General features: G+C 41.9%; 9 protein-coding genes across 9 annotated transcripts; 4 read left to right on the top strand and 5 right to left on the bottom strand.

Moving 5' to 3' along the window:
- Window positions 1–36: 36 nt before the first annotated feature.
- SDD3 (Sdd3p) lies at window positions 37–3,144 on the bottom strand (the record flags this gene model as incomplete). The annotated part of the gene is made up of 1 exon (XM_003681278.1): window positions 37–3,144. One exon carries the CDS (start codon window positions 3,142–3,144, stop codon window positions 37–39), a length of 3,108 nt encoding a protein of 1,035 aa, XP_003681326.1.
- Window positions 3,145–3,683: 539 nt separating this feature from the next.
- SLD5 (DNA replication protein SLD5) lies at window positions 3,684–4,592 on the bottom strand (the record flags this gene model as incomplete). Its single annotated transcript, XM_003681277.1, has 1 exon — window positions 3,684–4,592. One exon carries the CDS (start codon window positions 4,590–4,592, stop codon window positions 3,684–3,686), a length of 909 nt encoding a protein of 302 aa, XP_003681325.1.
- Window positions 4,593–4,731: 139 nt separating this feature from the next.
- Window positions 4,732–6,537, top strand: PAC11 (dynein intermediate chain; the record flags this gene model as incomplete). Its single annotated transcript, XM_003681276.1, has 1 exon — window positions 4,732–6,537. The coding sequence occupies one exon, from the start codon at window positions 4,732–4,734 to the stop codon at window positions 6,535–6,537; it is 1,806 nt and encodes a 601-aa protein (XP_003681324.1).
- Window positions 6,538–6,761: 224 nt separating this feature from the next.
- RIB3 (3,4-dihydroxy-2-butanone-4-phosphate synthase RIB3) lies at window positions 6,762–7,403 on the top strand (the record flags this gene model as incomplete). The annotated part of the gene is made up of 1 exon (XM_003681275.1): window positions 6,762–7,403. One exon carries the CDS (start codon window positions 6,762–6,764, stop codon window positions 7,401–7,403), a length of 642 nt encoding a protein of 213 aa, XP_003681323.1.
- A 70-nt stretch (window positions 7,404–7,473) lies between these two features.
- WRS1 (tryptophan--tRNA ligase WRS1) lies at window positions 7,474–8,781 on the bottom strand (the record flags this gene model as incomplete). Its single annotated transcript, XM_003681274.1, has 1 exon — window positions 7,474–8,781. The coding sequence occupies one exon, from the start codon at window positions 8,779–8,781 to the stop codon at window positions 7,474–7,476; it is 1,308 nt and encodes a 435-aa protein (XP_003681322.1).
- Window positions 8,782–9,903: 1,122 nt separating this feature from the next.
- Window positions 9,904–10,578, top strand: VPS60 (Vps60p; the record flags this gene model as incomplete). Its single annotated transcript, XM_003681273.1, has 1 exon — window positions 9,904–10,578. One exon carries the CDS (start codon window positions 9,904–9,906, stop codon window positions 10,576–10,578), a length of 675 nt encoding a protein of 224 aa, XP_003681321.1.
- Window positions 10,579–10,606: 28 nt separating this feature from the next.
- On the bottom strand, window positions 10,607–11,539 carry COQ3 (hexaprenyldihydroxybenzoate methyltransferase; the record flags this gene model as incomplete). The annotated part of the gene is made up of 1 exon (XM_003681272.1): window positions 10,607–11,539. The coding sequence occupies one exon, from the start codon at window positions 11,537–11,539 to the stop codon at window positions 10,607–10,609; it is 933 nt and encodes a 310-aa protein (XP_003681320.1).
- A 144-nt stretch (window positions 11,540–11,683) lies between these two features.
- On the top strand, window positions 11,684–13,891 carry VPS72 (Vps72p; the record flags this gene model as incomplete). Its single annotated transcript, XM_003681271.1, has 1 exon — window positions 11,684–13,891. One exon carries the CDS (start codon window positions 11,684–11,686, stop codon window positions 13,889–13,891), a length of 2,208 nt encoding a protein of 735 aa, XP_003681319.1.
- Window positions 13,892–13,919: 28 nt separating this feature from the next.
- HMI1 (ATP-dependent 3'-5' DNA helicase) lies at window positions 13,920–16,058 on the bottom strand (the record flags this gene model as incomplete). The annotated part of the gene is made up of 1 exon (XM_003681270.1): window positions 13,920–16,058. One exon carries the CDS (start codon window positions 16,056–16,058, stop codon window positions 13,920–13,922), a length of 2,139 nt encoding a protein of 712 aa, XP_003681318.1.
- Window positions 16,059–16,147: the final 89 nt, after the last annotated feature.

The raw sequence follows: 16,147 nt of genomic DNA, 5'->3' as shown, positions 1-16,147 counted from the left end.
CATCTTAAGTGCAAGATCAGTGCCCTCGGACAGTGGCTAGTCCTCCTCGTCAGAATCCCCTTCTGAACCTTCCTCTGAATCGACCTCTTCTTCAAGTTCCTCAACTTCAACTGTAAAGCCCTCCATTTCCAGGAATTCCTGTATAGAGTTCAGTTTGGATGGGTGGCAACTAATGAAAACGGCACTACTGTTCATATTGAAAAGGTTGACAAAATACTTCCTCATTGTATCTTGGAGCTCTTTCTCAGTAACTTGAGACAACCTTCGAATGTGATGTTCATTAAAGTTTGGTCCTCTCTTCAATATGAAATTATCGGTGAAGTTCGCAACACCGGCAGACGCATAGCTATTCTCCATCATAGCAATCCTGTTGATAATCATACTGACGGCTCCCTCCAGTAGAAGTTTGTCGATCTCTATGATACCAGACGCGTGTTGACCAACAATCTCCTTTGCCACTTGATAACATTTCAAGATATCAGAGCCTCGATATATGCTAAAACCCCAGCAATTAGCTTCTGGCATTCTTATCATATTTGCACCATAAGCAAGGCCCGCACCACGAATACCCTTCCAGAATGGTCCTTCGACACACTGTAAGTATTCAGAAGCCAAAGAAACCATTGCATAGTCAGGATGGCGATAGTCCATGTTGAACGGTATTGAAGTAATGACGTTCATGTAAGAAGACTCAGAAGCTGGAGTTGTGATGATAAACGCTTTTTCCTTGGGCTCTTTGCATAAAGCAGAAGTGGCATCCAATAGTTTTGGCACTGGTGGGACTTTTACTTGATAGTTAGCGGGAATGTTGTCCAATCTTTTAATCAATGAATTCCATGGAGTGAAAATATCGGGAGTTATTTTGTGCACGTCACCCAAAACTAATAAGCTTATTTTGGCGAAGTTAGATCTTAACTGGCTTCTCACAGTTTCGAGTCTTGGCAAAATTTTTGTTTCGTATTGACCATTTCTGATATCGTCCAAAATCTGCTCAAGAATACTTTCGACATAGATAGGGTCAGCGGACTTTTTCAAGGACCTTGTGGAATACAAGTTCCTGCTTGTTAACGACTCCAACATGACTTCACCCTCTCTTTTTAATTCCACAATAGATGCCAAGTAGTTATCCAAAAGAACTGCTACACGCTTCTCATCAAAAATCATATCGAAGAGACAGTGTTTTATCCACTCTACAGCTTTAGTGTAGTTTCCAGCTTTGCATCCAATTTTAATATCAATTAGATCGGTAGCCACACTTGCTAAACCAAGAGTGACCTCAGAGCCAACAGTTTCCGCTTGCAGACGTGATACCACTTCTTCGAACGGTATAATTTTGCCCTTCTCTGCTTCCATAGGCATAGAGAAGAGCTCTTCCAGAACATGATAGAAAGGCAGCAAGGAAGTATCTTTGATGTTATTTGTATTGAGCAGAGCATGCACTTCGACGAACTGTGAAGGATAATGTTCAACATGAATGAAAAGCGGAAAATTTGGTGGCTTTGTGCTTATTATATGACGAGTAATATCGTCGTGTGGGTCGTTGTACTCAAAATCCTTGATAGTAGTAACACTTTTCGTGGAGAGGAAATCAACACTCTTGCTTGGATCTTGAATGGTGAATTTCTTTAGCAAAGACTCTGGTATAGGTTTATCATTCTGAATTTTAGCGTTTCCTAAAGTTTCGCGCAGTTTGGCTCTATCGAGCTCACCATACTTTTTCTGACGTTCTTCAAGAATCTTTTCCCTATTGTATTGTAATTCTTCGTACATCTTCGAACTTGGTTTCCCCTGGACGATAATGGGACTTTGTTCAACAAATACACGACGTAACAGCTCTTGCCACTTTTCTTGAGACCATTGTTCCAGATCTTCGAAGTCTTTTAGATCTTCCAACGATCTCTTCAAAGAATGACCGTACTCATCTCCATAAATAAAGTCAGTGATGACGGCTTGTGACAAGACGGTATCACCGTTCTTTTCGCACTTTAGCACAAAATCCCATTTATAGTTATCGACAACTTTGCGCATCCTAGCCACATCAATTTCATGGGTACTCAGCACTTCAAGAACTTTGCTTTTGGTCTGTTCCATCTTTTCAGTCGGAACACTATGTATACCGATGTTGATGATAGTTCTCATAAAATCATCGGTCCAATAATCAGCCGAGTTTGCGTAAGGATCATCAATCTCAATGAGCTGCTTGGTGAACGGTGCCAAAGCTGTTTCAGTAAAGTATTCCAAGATCATTGTGATTGCCAGGTCATTCACATAAGAGTGATATGATTCACCGATCCATGAAAATAGTAACTCACCTTGGCTTTCGTCTAGCTCTGGGAACTCGACAACCGATTCAGATGTCTTGGGCAATTTTTCGGGAATTTGAGATGCCTGGTTATCAAGGAATGGTCTCTTGCGATCCTGAAACTCAAAAGTGGGTAAAGTATCATCCCACTCTTGGACAATCTTCAAGAGTTCATCCTCCGGAACGTTACCGCTGACAATGAGACAGAGGTTATCAGGTGAGTAGGCGTCCTTATGAAATTTCCTGATTTCATCATTAGATATCTGTCTTAAGTTAGGTGTTAGTCCTCCCGTCTCAGATCTGTAACCACTTCCTTCGGGGAACATAAGTCTTTGCTTCTCTAGCATTGTGACGAACCAACTCTGGGATTCAATGGCATCCATTTCACTGAAAACCACCCCTTTGTCACTCAGATCATCGGGATCCACATGGTAAACTTCAGTCAAGCATGCTGCGTCAGTGAGTGTTGGATTTAAAATGTGGTCCAAATACGCAGGCAGCAACTGTTTAAAACCTTGCCAGCCTGCACTTGTCAACGTATACACAGTCTGATCAGTTGCAGTCCAGGCATTAGTGGATGACATACACAGATTACCGGCGGTATCTAACAAACCTTTATAAGGATGCTGTTGTGAGCCCATGAAGATCAAATGCTCCAAAGTGTGAGGTGCACCCGAGTCCGTAGGACATTCTGTAGCTACTGCAAAGTATCCCTGCACTAGAGGTGATGATTTGTGGTTGACATGGACTAATTGGAGTCTTGTTCGGCTCGATATATACTTGGTTAGGTGATATTGCGGCGCATAATCCAATTGAAATGAAATCAACTTGTTGAAAACCATTCTAACCTTATAGCAGGAAGTTTTCAGTCCCTTAGCGAGCTTCGTCGGCAATAGTGGTCGTATTGTTCCTGTAAATGAAGTTTTTGTAGAGAGTGAAGAAGTTTCAAGAGACCCGACTTCTCACCATTAAACCACGAAAACTATACAAAAATGACATCTACAATGGTCTTTTTACAGTGGAACAAAGTTCAATCTCAGATATCTATACGAAGTTCTCTTCCTCAACAGTATAAGACTGTCTTTCAGAAGTCTAACGTCTAAAAAATCGTGGATATCATCATAGTAGCTCGAACTACTGACCTTTTTCTGCAAGAGTCAGTCAAGTTGGCAAGATAATTCATCCTGCAATGACAGCAATTGACCAATTGCTACGGCATTATGCCCCATTGTAGTGATGCATACCCTCCAACGATGGTGAGATCACCCAAGACTAGTTTATTAGATTATAAAAAGTGATGATGAAAGATGAACAAGTTTGATTTGAAATTCGCACTTTAATGGAGAGTTCATTCAAGAGTCATCACTCACGGTTGTTTAGTTCATATCAACTCGACTTTATCATTTCGTAGCAGATCCTTGATGACTCCGTAACGCATAACGTAGATGCCACCAATGTTAAGCTCAACATCTTCGTTAAGCTCATGAATTGTGACTGTGTAGCAGAGTTTGCCAAACTCGTTCTTTTCCAAGAGCGGATCTTCATTCGCATGATCTGAGGGTTCTTTTACATGTATAAAGACGAATTTGTTCCATTCTGGCTCGTCGATCATACTCACACTACCTTCTGTATCATTTATCGCCTGCAATTCTGGTGGCATGTGCTTGAGGATGGAGCTGTTTAATAATTTCAATGAAATTGCGAAATGTCTACTATGATATACCTGTTCTTGCTCAGAAAGTAGTTCATTTAAAGGCGTAACATTGGTCTCATCATAATCTAGCTGCTTGAGATAAAGCATAAACTTGTCAATCTTACTCAGTCGACATCTGAGATAACTCCTCAGTAGGAATTTGACTCTTTCTAGTTCTGCCTCCATATATAGCAGAGGCAACTTTTCATTAGTCTTGTCATAACTTACTCCACTATTTTTAAGATCGCCAGAAATAGTGTTCTTGTAGAATCCCATTGATATATTCTCAATATTTTCCATCTGTTCCTGCACACGTCGCAACATTCGACTTAACAGCAGTGATGGGTACGGTAGCAGTTCTGGTGCACATCTTTCGTTTCTCCAAAGCGTCATCAATCGAGAATAGTCCTTCTGAGGTGTGACATCTTCATGCAGCCTGTTTTTCCCACCGGGCATTCGACTGGGATCAAATGATGAGTTCATCATCGTTGTGTTTCCATCACTGGGAATTGGCAGATGAGAGCTTGGATCAGAATGATCCACAGCAGTGGTGTCCCTGTCAAGTTCAGCCAGAATGTCATCGATACTAATATCCATCGCGGACTCTCGTAAAGGCTTGGTTGTGTTTATCGTTAACGCGTATGGTTTTGAAGTTCTTAGTTTCAATCGCGATGAGGTTGTTGTTATTGAAGAGAGAGCTTCCAATGTTTAGTAAACGGTAAGTTGCCAAGTGCTAATGGATAAGCTCAAGGAGCTTGAATTGAAGAAAAGACAATTGAAAGAGCTGCGGGAGAGAAGACGAGCTAATCCATATGAATCCATATTAGATGAGATATTACAGAAAATTAGGCAAAACGATGATGAGAGAAAGGATATCAACTCCATGGTTTCTATTTCAGTGCAAACTGACATTCCAGTTGATGCTTCAGCTGTAACATTGGATAAGGAGGAGGTTCATCAGGTCAAAAAGAAGGCGATAACTTATGACAAAGCTATCCAAACTTCTGCCTTATCAATCGAAACTCCAAGTCTAAAAGTACCAACAATTGTTCAAGAAACTGACGAGGATGATGAAACAAGCTCTATCTCTGAAAGCTCACAGGACCTTATACCATTAACTACTTTGCTTGTTGAGAGTCAGCAAAACTCAGTATGTGCCAAGAGTTTTTCGTTGCAGGAGGTTCTTAGAGGTCCACTACCTAGTGATAAGAGGTCATTCAACTCAAGCTCCATTTCCAAAATCCTGTTTCTCGGAGATTGGACTCCAAATTTGGAATTACGTCCTGGAGCGAAGCTCAGATGCGTGTCTCTGGACTATCACGAGGGTCTGGTGGCCGCAACATTCCAGTCTGTTCCTTTAGACAAGTGTAATGTGCTTTTAACGCCGTGGTCCCATGTATTGGTGTTCAAATGGGATACTTCGCAGTTGATCGATCGAATTGACTTTCGAGGTCAATTACTGTCCAAGACCATGTTTCTCCGAAAATCCGTGTATTCTCATGTTACATCGATGTTGATTACTTCACTGGCTGGTAAAACAATGCTGTATGAGCTCAGATGCGTTGAAGATCAAGCTTCGACCAAGAAGATTGAACGTAATATCATTTCAAAGAATCTATTCGCATGCCCAGTTCATGCTGTAGAGGAATACACCAATGTCCCTATAGGTTATGAGCGATTCATTGCAGCGAGCAGTAACGGAGTGTTGAATGAGTTCAACACTCTGGATCTATCCACGTACGCCGACGCTACTTCAGATAGAGCTTCGTTAAGTGATGTCAAAGTGGTACCACCGAGGCCTTCAGATCTTATAGCTCTGGGCGAGGACTCAGATGACGAAGAAGAGGTTAAGACCAAAGATCCGCTCGAAGTGGCTAAGAAGCTCTTCATAGATCGCCTATCGAAAGTAGCAATTTATGACAGACTTGCTATTACAGCAATCTCAATTTCACCCAATGACCCTAACTGCATCTATATTGGTTCAGAAGATGGTGGTATCTACAGATTTCATCTAGATGAGGTCAAGTTTGGTGCCTTGAAAATCCCTCTTGACAACAATGGTTTCCTACCCATCCACAGTGACCGTGAGTTGATCGATGAGAGCCCGCGGCTCTTTCACTCCAGTCATGTCATCGCATTGGCGCACAATACAGATGGGTTACTGATGTCCAGTTCTTTAGATTGGTCCTGCAAATTGTGGGATCCGCTACAAAACTCACATTTAGGATCCATCGACGTGGGCTCACCAATTATCGACGCTCAATGGCTGGACGAAGAAGCTCAATTGTGCGGCGTCTTGACCTGGGACATCTTCCACATCATACAATGGCATTACAGCTCCACCGTCAATAGCAAGACGCTGGTCAAACAGTGGCATTCAGTATCGATACCCAAGATTATTCATAAACTCACAGTCCAAGACTCATCATGCGAGAATTTTACCTGCTTCAAGATCTTCAAGCAAGGGGAATCGCACCATCTGCTAGCAATAGGCTGCAACCATCAGGAGGTGCGATTCTACAGGCTACCAATGGCTAGTTGAATCCGTCTAGCTCATCTACTATCGTTACTTGCCATTTCACGTGATGGCCCAGGACGGCGATAATATCTCCGTTTCTTAAATGACTGAAATTTGTCAGATTTACGAGTGTCGATCATTCTTCAAAGGAGCCAGCCAGCCACAACAGTGGTTTATAAGCTTTAGTCTAGTGCAATTGAGTTCACTTGTTGAGCAAAGTCTTTGAATATTTATTACAATATCGTGCCATGACTGATATTAATTTCATGCCTATTGAACAGGCAATTGAACATTTCAAGAAGAATAAATTCTTGATTGTAATGGATGATGAGAGCCGTGAGAATGAAGGTGATTTAATCTGTGCTGCTGCCAATGTGACTACAGAAGATATGGCTTTTTTAGTGCGTCATTCTTCTGGTTATGTTTGCGCACCAATGTCTAATGAAGTGGCCGACAGGCTTGATCTTCCCCTTTTGAGAACCAGTGTGAAATGTAAGTCAAATGCCGACGATAGACATGGTACTGCATACACTATTACGGTCGATGTGGCCGAAGGAACAACAACGGGTATATCAGCACATGACAGAGCTCTGACGTGTAAGAAGTTGTCTACTGTTGACGCTAAGGCCACAGATTTCCTAAAACCTGGTCATATCTGTCCTTTGAGAGCGGCCGATGGTGGTGTTTTGGTTAGACGTGGTCATACTGAGGCAGCTGTTGATCTAAGTAGAATAAGTGGGCTACCACCAGTGGGTGTCATTTGTGAGTTAGTCAACGACCAAGACGGATCTATGATGAGATTGGACGATTGTGCTAAATTCGGTAAGGAGCACAATGTTCCGTTAATCACTATTGAACAGCTTGTCGAATACTTAGAGAAAAAGCAGTAGATACAATGGTGATCGTGAACCGTTATTTCGAGTAGAAAAATTGGTATATTACAAAAAGATGTATGATTCTCTATTTCTTGGCCTTTGGCTCTTTTGGCTTGACTGGCACCAGTCTTTCCTTTTGACCCCAAACCAGTTTATGTGGTTTCATGAATTCTTCCATAAGAGCATCATCAACCTTGGCTCTGTTCTCTTGGAAGTTCTTCACGAACTCTTGAAGCACTTCGATACAAGCTTTCTTCATCTCACCGGACAGTAGCTCACCAGTCCTGTATTTCTGTGCAAGATCAGCTAGTAATTTATCATCGTCTTTGAAGAAGGACATGTATTGGTATGCCACATCGACATCTGGGTTACCACCCAACTTCTTATGCAGTTCAATGGAAACTTGACCACCGCTGAAGGCGTATTTGTTGATCTTCTTTTGAATTTGTTTTGGTGTATCAGTCATAAAAATGGAACTAGTCTCATCAGAAGCGGACATCTTGGTTGTTGAACCTTGCAGAGCTGGGAAAAATTTGGAATGGATCAAAGCTGGTTTCGAGTACTTCAATTTGTCTGCGACATCTCTGCAGACTCTGAAGTATGGGTCTTGATCGATAGCACATGGGATCAAACATGGTGCCTTATCTGGTAAACCTAGCACATCAGGAAATGAACTTGGGAAAGCAGATGCAATTTGGATCGACGCGAAGTGGAATTTACCTATACAGTCAGAATCGGTGAAACCAAAAACCGCCTTTGCTGTGGATCCGGTAATTTGTCTAGAGACACGAACTACGGTTTCGTAGAAACCACCGCCCATGTACTCTAAGTCAGAGAAAATGAAAGTGTTTTCGGGGTTGAAACCAACTGCAATAATATCCTTAGCATTCTCAGCTGCAAACTTCTTGACATCCTGGATAGTCAATTTTGGTTTGAACAAGAATTTTTCATCATCTGTTAATTCAATGACAAGAGGGACATCGAAAACGTCTTGTAGCCATTTAGTGAAAACGAATGGGATCATATGACCTAGATGCACAGAGCCACTCGAAGGACCTCTACCAGTATATAGGAAGAAAGGTTTACCTTGCTCGTAAAGGTCAAGAATCTTGTTTAGATCACGCTCACTGTAAAATAGGCCCTTGCGGAGGAAATGGTGAGGCGTATGTCCCGTAACTTGTTGAAATCTTTCCAAAGTCTCTGGCGTAATTGGTCTAGTCCCAAATTGCTTCAACAATTTCTCATAATCGATAGCTTGGGCGACACCTTGCTCATCGACAGCACCTTCAACATCCCAAGGTGTGATGACTTGTTCTTTCTTATCAGCAGCCTGAGCACTGGTGTCAATCTTTTGGACACCCTCAGTGATCTGGTCAACTTTATCAGAGCTCATTTTGGTGACCTCAATTGGTTTATTCTTTGTTGTCTTGCTTTGATCAAAATCTCTTCGAGGCTGTCTGCTAAAATTTTTCAAATCTTGATGAGTTTAATTAAACTGATAAAAGTACAACTTGAAAAGGTGCTAGATGGCACTCAATCAAAAAGAGCCAACTGGTGAGTTTAGTGGTTCGTAATATCTTTCAGAAGTCCTTGCTAGACCACTAAGCGTAAAATTTGTAGTAATATCGGGAGAATAAGGCCCTTCGACATTTCTAATATTGCAAAAGATATTCACATAGCATGACATAAGCATTTGTCGCATCAAATAATGAGGATAGCATTTGAATTTACATCAGTAGTTTTTCAATGACGCGATTGACTAGATACCGGTGGTGGAGAACGGTAATCTTGTGAACAGGTGGTTCGCCAGTAAGCTGAAGGTGTCAGTTCTTCTCCCCCGTGCTTTAACCAGTGAGCTGAGCTTCCTAATTCTCTGTTGTACTTAGGCAGGAGCCATTCTTAGAATTCTAGTAGTTTTTTGGAAGGGTTCTAATTAGCTCGGCGGCTAATTTGGGCGGCAATTCTCGAATACTCACTGAGGGAAAGTCCAACGAGCGACACAAATATTTCTTATGCCGCTTTTGGTCCCCCATATTAGGTTACATTGAATCTACCTGCTTGGCTTATAACAATAAATCTCTGACTCTAACTCTGCGAAACATCATCGCCTGTGAAAACATTCCATTTATTCCGACCAATTGTCATAAGCGCAATGTCCTAATCCACTCAATACGTTCTAAATCACAGCTATCATACTAACAATGGATGCTTTTCGCTGTTCTTCAATAAACGCAAGTCTCCTGTCGCTCCCTCAAATCGCTACACTTCAAGGCCAGATATCTTAAGATCTCAATCAGCAATTCGCAACAGGTTCTGACGGCCTTGGACAGCGTCAAGTAATAATTAAAGACTTGAAAGCTGTTTAAAGCTTATTATGATTTAGATCAAAGGACGTCACGTGACAATCAGTTAAACCTTAAGAGGGAACAAAGACTAATGAAAAGTTGTTCAAATGACACTTAAAACACCACTGGAGGTCGTTCGATTGGCCTTTAGACAGCTGATTGGATCCACGATGAATAGATTGTTTGGTTATGGGAACGAGAAAAGTCATGAGCAGATGCTACAAGAGTCTGGGAGGGCGATGGGCCAGGCTCAACAAGGGTTACAAGAGAGGGTTTCTCAGCTAGATACCCAGATATCACAGCTCAATTTCCAATTGCAAAGCTTGCAGAAGAAAATTTCTTCGTCTAGGTCAACTGCTGGTCAGAGGCCTTTGAGACAACAGGCTCTCAAGCTATTGAACAAGAGGAAGAAGTTAGAAACCATGCGAGACTCGTTGGATTCGCAAGCCTGGTCAATGACCCAAGCTCAAATGACTAGTGATAATCTTAAGAATACTATGGTCACAGTGAATGCATTAAAACAGACAAATAAGGCGCTTAAGGCACAGTATGGGAAGATTAATGTGGATAAATTGCAGGATATGCAGGATGAGATGATTGACTTAATCGAGCAGGGTGATGAATTGCAGCAAGTGTTGGCAATGAATTCTGGTGATGTTGAGGATATCGATGAAAGTGAATTGGACGCCGAATTGGATGCGTTGGCAGATGAACAATTGATGGGATCTGGGATTGATGAATCGGGGCTCGAAGTGCCTTCATACTTAACCGACACTGTTCCTCAGTTTGTGGACGAAGAACCTCAAACAGAGAGTGCGAACAAAGCTTTAGAGAGTGCCCAGTAATAAATCGTGTATATTCAAGAAAAGGTCATTATTTATCTAATTTCTTAATTGCCATAATGTAGTTTCCAATGTCAGAGCAGTCGTGTTCAACCCATCCTTTCAATGGCAAGTACATCAATCCCTTTGTCTCCGCAACCTGGTGGGTGAAAGGTTCGTGGGTTTTGAACCAGTTTGTAATCTCTGTGGCCTTGATGTACTTTTCCAAATGATGTGTGCCACGAGGAACGATATTCAGCACTTGCTCCCCCATAAAGATAGTAGTGAACCATGAAACGAAATCCCGATTGATCGTACTCACGAATAGCACACCGTTGGGTTTCAATTTCAACCATGCATGTCTCAAGATTTCACTTGGGGCTTCTACGTGCTCTAACATTTCAAGACAAGTTACTACATCAAACTTGTCTTCAACATCTTCTAATGCCTTCAATTCATAGTCCACTTTATTCTCTAAGCTGGGATCACGTAGTGCATGGTTGCGGGCTACCTCAACGCACTCCTTAGTTAGATCTATACCAGTTACATGTTCGATGAAAGGCAATCGGGCAAGAGATTCAGAAAGTATCCCACCGCCGCAACCGATATCCAGGACTTGCAATTTCTGTGCTTGAATCTTTGCATCAACCTCGAGACTCAATTCACGGCTTATATTCTGGGAAACATGTTCTGGGAAGAATTCTTTATAATTGAAGCCAGGGATGTATGTGTCAGGATTAGTGATTTTAACTCTCTGGTGTAAAACCCGCTGTATAAAATCCATTCTGCAGTTGTTCATTAGGTGTAGAATCCTCTGAGATCCATGGACATCCCACCAGGAAGGCGCAAGTTCTTGGAAATGGCCTATCTCATCTTGCGATGCTGAAGTGCTCTTGTGCCTCCTAGAGATCCCACAAAACTTGCGACCCACAATGCTACTGTTCAACGAACTAAAGGACCTCGCAATACCACTTCGAGAAAGCATCTTAATTGATAAATTAGTCTTTTTGTTTGAAGCTTTATTAAACTCCCTTTTACATAGCGAATTTCTTTGAAATTTCAAATCGTTAAACATTGAAAAGCTCACTGAACTAACCAAAGAAAGGCCAATCGGCGACTTTTATGCCTCATGAGTGAACTTGAATCTGACAGCCATGAGGAAGAATTCCTCATGGGTTCCAGACAGCGTCGATCTAATGCTGGTAATCGGATGAAGAAGCTGCTGGAGCAGGAAGTTGAAGAGATGCAATCGAAGACTGGGTCCTTAAATGATGATGAGCTGGATCTTCTGTTCAAGGAGGATGCTGAAGATGAGGATTTTGAAAGTGGTAATAGTGCAAGTGAACCTGAGGATTCGGTCGAGAAGGAGCAGGTTTCGCAAGTGGAAGATGAAGACTTGGTGGTAAGTGAATCAGATGAAGAAGTGTCAGATCAGGATGAAGATGGGGAGCAGGAATTGCAGAGGCAGGAGATTGCCCAGCGGAAGAGGAAGAGAAAGGCAAAACCACCTGTGCTGAAAAGGAAAGCTGTAAAAGTCGACAGAAGCGCTGAAGAAGCAAAAAGTAAGGCAACTTACGAATTGTTAAAGGCTGAAAGTTTATTGACATCGGATAGAAGAACCTCCAAGAGATCACATGTGATAGCCAATAAGCTGGAGATCTATGAAAAGTTGAATATGGCTGAAAAGAAGCGTAAAATCATACAGGAGAGACTAAAAAAGCATAAGGAGCAACAGAATGATGCAATACTGACGCAGGAAGATCGTTTAAGAATTGCAGCAGAGACGGAAAAGCTCAATTTGCTAAGTCTAAACAAGTACAAAGAACAAGAAATATCCAAGAAACAGACAAGGCTTGCTATGCAACAGCGACAAAAAATGAAGTTTAAGACGGGTGAGCCAATCATACAAGAGGTGACGACAGCTTGGATTGTTACTCCCGCAATGGAAGTGGATGATAAAGCATACTGGGATGAGCAATTGAAGAAGCGTGACAAGAGAAGAAAGAAGTATCCGCGTAGACAATCAAAGAAACAAAGCCCAGGGCCTGGTAAAGATGGCAAGTCAAAGAATCTTCAAAAAGATGAACCTAGAGCGGTAAGTGACAACGCCGACGAAACGAATCATTCAACACTACCAGCTATGGAGAAGAAAGAAGAAGAGATTGTGAATGCGTCAACCATGCCCAACAGTGCAGTAAAGGGGGATGAGAAGACCACACCCAACCCATTGAATCATGCAAAAGAACAGAACCTCAAGGATGAGATGATATCCGACGAAGAAAGAAAGAAGAAGGAGATGACTGGACCGCCAACAAATAAAGGCGACGAGCAAACACCTGAAAATAAACCTACGATAGATAAATCCGATGATATCGAGAAGGAACAAAAAATTGAGGCTTCTCTTGGGATAGCTGCTGAACAGCTCCCAGTAACAAAAGTTCCAGAAAAAGGAGATACCAGGTCTTCGACTAAGCAAACTTTTTTCAAAGGTGAAACTGAGATCAATGTCGACAATTTGACAGATTCGCAGGACAAAAAGAAGACCGGAGTGCCGGACTCTCAAGAGGAAATGCTTGACAATGTTCAGCCAGAAGACGAGACTAAACACGTTTCCTTTGAGGAACCCAGAATTAAAACTATGGATCCGGTAGACCAAGATGCCAAAGAGCAAATGCAGGACCAGTCAAATGCAAACGATCCTGAAATTCCAGAGCTTATGGATGATGTTGAAAGCGAAGAGGAGCAAATATATCAGGGTCCCTCTCAAGAAGTATCCAAGAATTTCGTGACAATATACAACTTTGCAGTTGATTCATGCAAAGGTGATGTTCGTGATGAATTGTTTGGACTTCAGTGGTCAGGCTCTAATAACCAGAGGTCTACTGATGTCGAAAACATTAGCAAGCTTGTAATGCCTGAAGTTTTGCCTGGAGCTGATGATAAATCGCCCATTGTGCCAGACTTGTCTTTTCTGAGTAGTTTCCCGGCATTCGGTGAGTACGGGAAGAAGGTGATCTACGACGTTGGCTTGAATACTGGCAAAGAGTTGGAAATAGAAATTAAGACGCTTCCGCCTAGCGGTGTCTTGTTCCCAAATGGTGTACGAAAGAAGTGCTTTATAACTAACAAGGAATGTCAGTATTTTGACCCGAAGAACGGTGTGCCATACTCAGATGTTGAAGCTTATAAGGTTATTCAAGAGTTGCAAAATCCGTTGGGCGCTGGCACGAATGATGAGCCAATTCCACATTTCCAGTGGTTTGGCTTCAAAAATGGGGGCATCTATCTGAATCTCGAACAAAGGCCGGCAAAAGGAGTACCAGAGGGGTTTGCTTAGATGCCAGTGCTTCTTCAAACCTCGTTATTTACTTAAGTAATTTAATTAGCATTTTGCGGCATAATGTCGTGTAGGATCGTCGACACGGTAAAGATAGTCCGTATCTTCGTTGCATTGAACCGTAATTACGCCAGGCAAGTGTGGAACATACATCGGCTCGCCTGTTAAGATCGGCGTTGTAGTATTTCCAAAATTTCTCATCACCTATAATGTCCCTCTTAGTTGAGTTGGAACTTATCCTAGGGTGTCTTATATTGTTCAAATAGAGTAGGTTTCTGGCGCGAGTCATTCCAACATAAAGAACATTTTCTTCAATTTGGTTGAACGAATAGAATGGGTTAAACCCTCCCATTAGAAAGACTATAGGAAATTCTAAACCTTTGGATGAATGTATAGTCGATAGTATTACTGCATTTGATCCTAATTTCGTGCCTGAGGGCCCATGATGGCGTACCATGCTCTGTTCAAAGTACGTTTGAAGGAACCATTCGCCGAGTGATATATTATCAGGTTTGTTTTGTGAGCACAATTTCATCACTTTGAGCATCTCTTCTAGATGCTCTTTGAATTGATCTGCTTCGTTGTTGCTTCGTGGCTGGACAACCTGAGCACCCAGGCGATGCGCTAAATTGCAAATTTCTTTCAGCAGCGACATAGGGTCTTCCATTGTAATAAGTCTACGATCTTCAGCAAGGTCCTTCATCTCTTTTGCGTAAATTTCTATTCTCTTCTTGTTCGTTACCGCGCTGGGCCAACTACTCTTCGATACCGTAGATATATAATTCCACAAAGACAATCCTAGACGTCGGCAGTCATTGTAAAGGGTTTGAATAGACTGGTTGCCTACCCCCCTTAATGCGCTGAGAGTCACAATTATGCTGAAGTCGGTTTTCCAAGGCTCAACCTGCGGCGTACTTTCATTCCGCAATTTCAATTCTTCACGATAACTCAAGGTGGCGGCTCGAAGAAGATCTATCAAGAATTGGATTCTGACATCAGTGAGCCAATCCGGCTGTGCAGTTAGTTTATATGATTTAATTCCATAAGCTTTTAGATGGTCCGCAATGATTTCCATTTGAGCATTAGTTCTCACTAGTACTGCTATATCGCCGAGTCTAGCTGAACTACAAACCAACTGACAGATTTGATCAGTTAGGAATTCTAGCTCGTCGATTGGATCTGATACTTCGTTTATTATAGGTTCAATACCACTGGGTTGTTTCAGGTTGATTTCTTCTTCGCTCTTGTTTTTTATTTCACGATTACCACGAATGACTTTACCTGCCGCTAATGTTATTTCAGGTGTGCACCTGAAATTGTCTTGCAAATGCATTACTTTGAGGTTATTCCCATTCTGGAGTTCCTCAAGACCTTTCATAACTTCCTTATTCTTTCCCAGGAAGCCGTAAATGCTTTGATTCGAATCCCCAAATAAGATCAACTGTTTGCCCTCGGACAACTCGCGCAAGAATGGTAACAAAGAGGGATAGAGGTCCTGAAATTCATCTATGAGCACAATTTTACATTTTTTTTTGAGATCATTAGTCAATCTTGTATCCTCGGGGGCTAATGCAGACTGATAATCCTTCTGCAAGTATTGTGCTGCTCGTACTATCAATTCATCATTAGTTACTACACCACAATTACGCATAATGTTGGCAACTTTACTCATCACTTCACTCTTATTATCACCACCATGAGTGTACTCTTCGAATAATTTCTTGAATTCTCTTGTATTTGGTGCTTTAGAGCGTTTATTCTTCCAGAAGTCATCAGAGACCAATTTCATTAGTCCTCTCCAGCCATTCTCCTCAATAACGCTTATTAGGCCTTCATTCTCTGAGACTACCCGATTAGCCAAACCGTGAATCGTATGGACGCCTATCCGGCTCACAATGTCTTTTAGATCATCCTCAGAATGCTCTTCATTTAAGTCTTCAAAAATGCCATATAGTCTAGCAATAACACTATCGACTGCCTTATTCGTGAGCGAAAGAATAACGATCTCATCTGCTTTTACCTGACCAGAAGTGATAAGGCGGTGAACCTTGTGCAGCAGTGTCAGCGTTTTCCCAGATCCAGGACCAGCCACAACTTTTAGAGTACCGTTAGGTGCGTAGGGAAATTCAACAACCTTTGTTTGAGATGCAGTTAAAATCGTGTTCATACGCAGCGCACTATATTGTTCATATGAAGATACGCTTGCTTGGGAATTTTCAATCAAGCCTCTCTAGACCGTCAAAATCACAAGTGACT

The sequence above is a fragment of the Torulaspora delbrueckii genome, chromosome 4, assembly GCF_000243375.1.
Source record: "Torulaspora delbrueckii CBS 1146 chromosome 4, complete genome".
NCBI lineage: Eukaryota > Fungi > Ascomycota > Saccharomycetes > Saccharomycetales > Saccharomycetaceae > Torulaspora > Torulaspora delbrueckii.
This window is presented reverse-complemented; position numbering and strand designations above follow the sequence as displayed.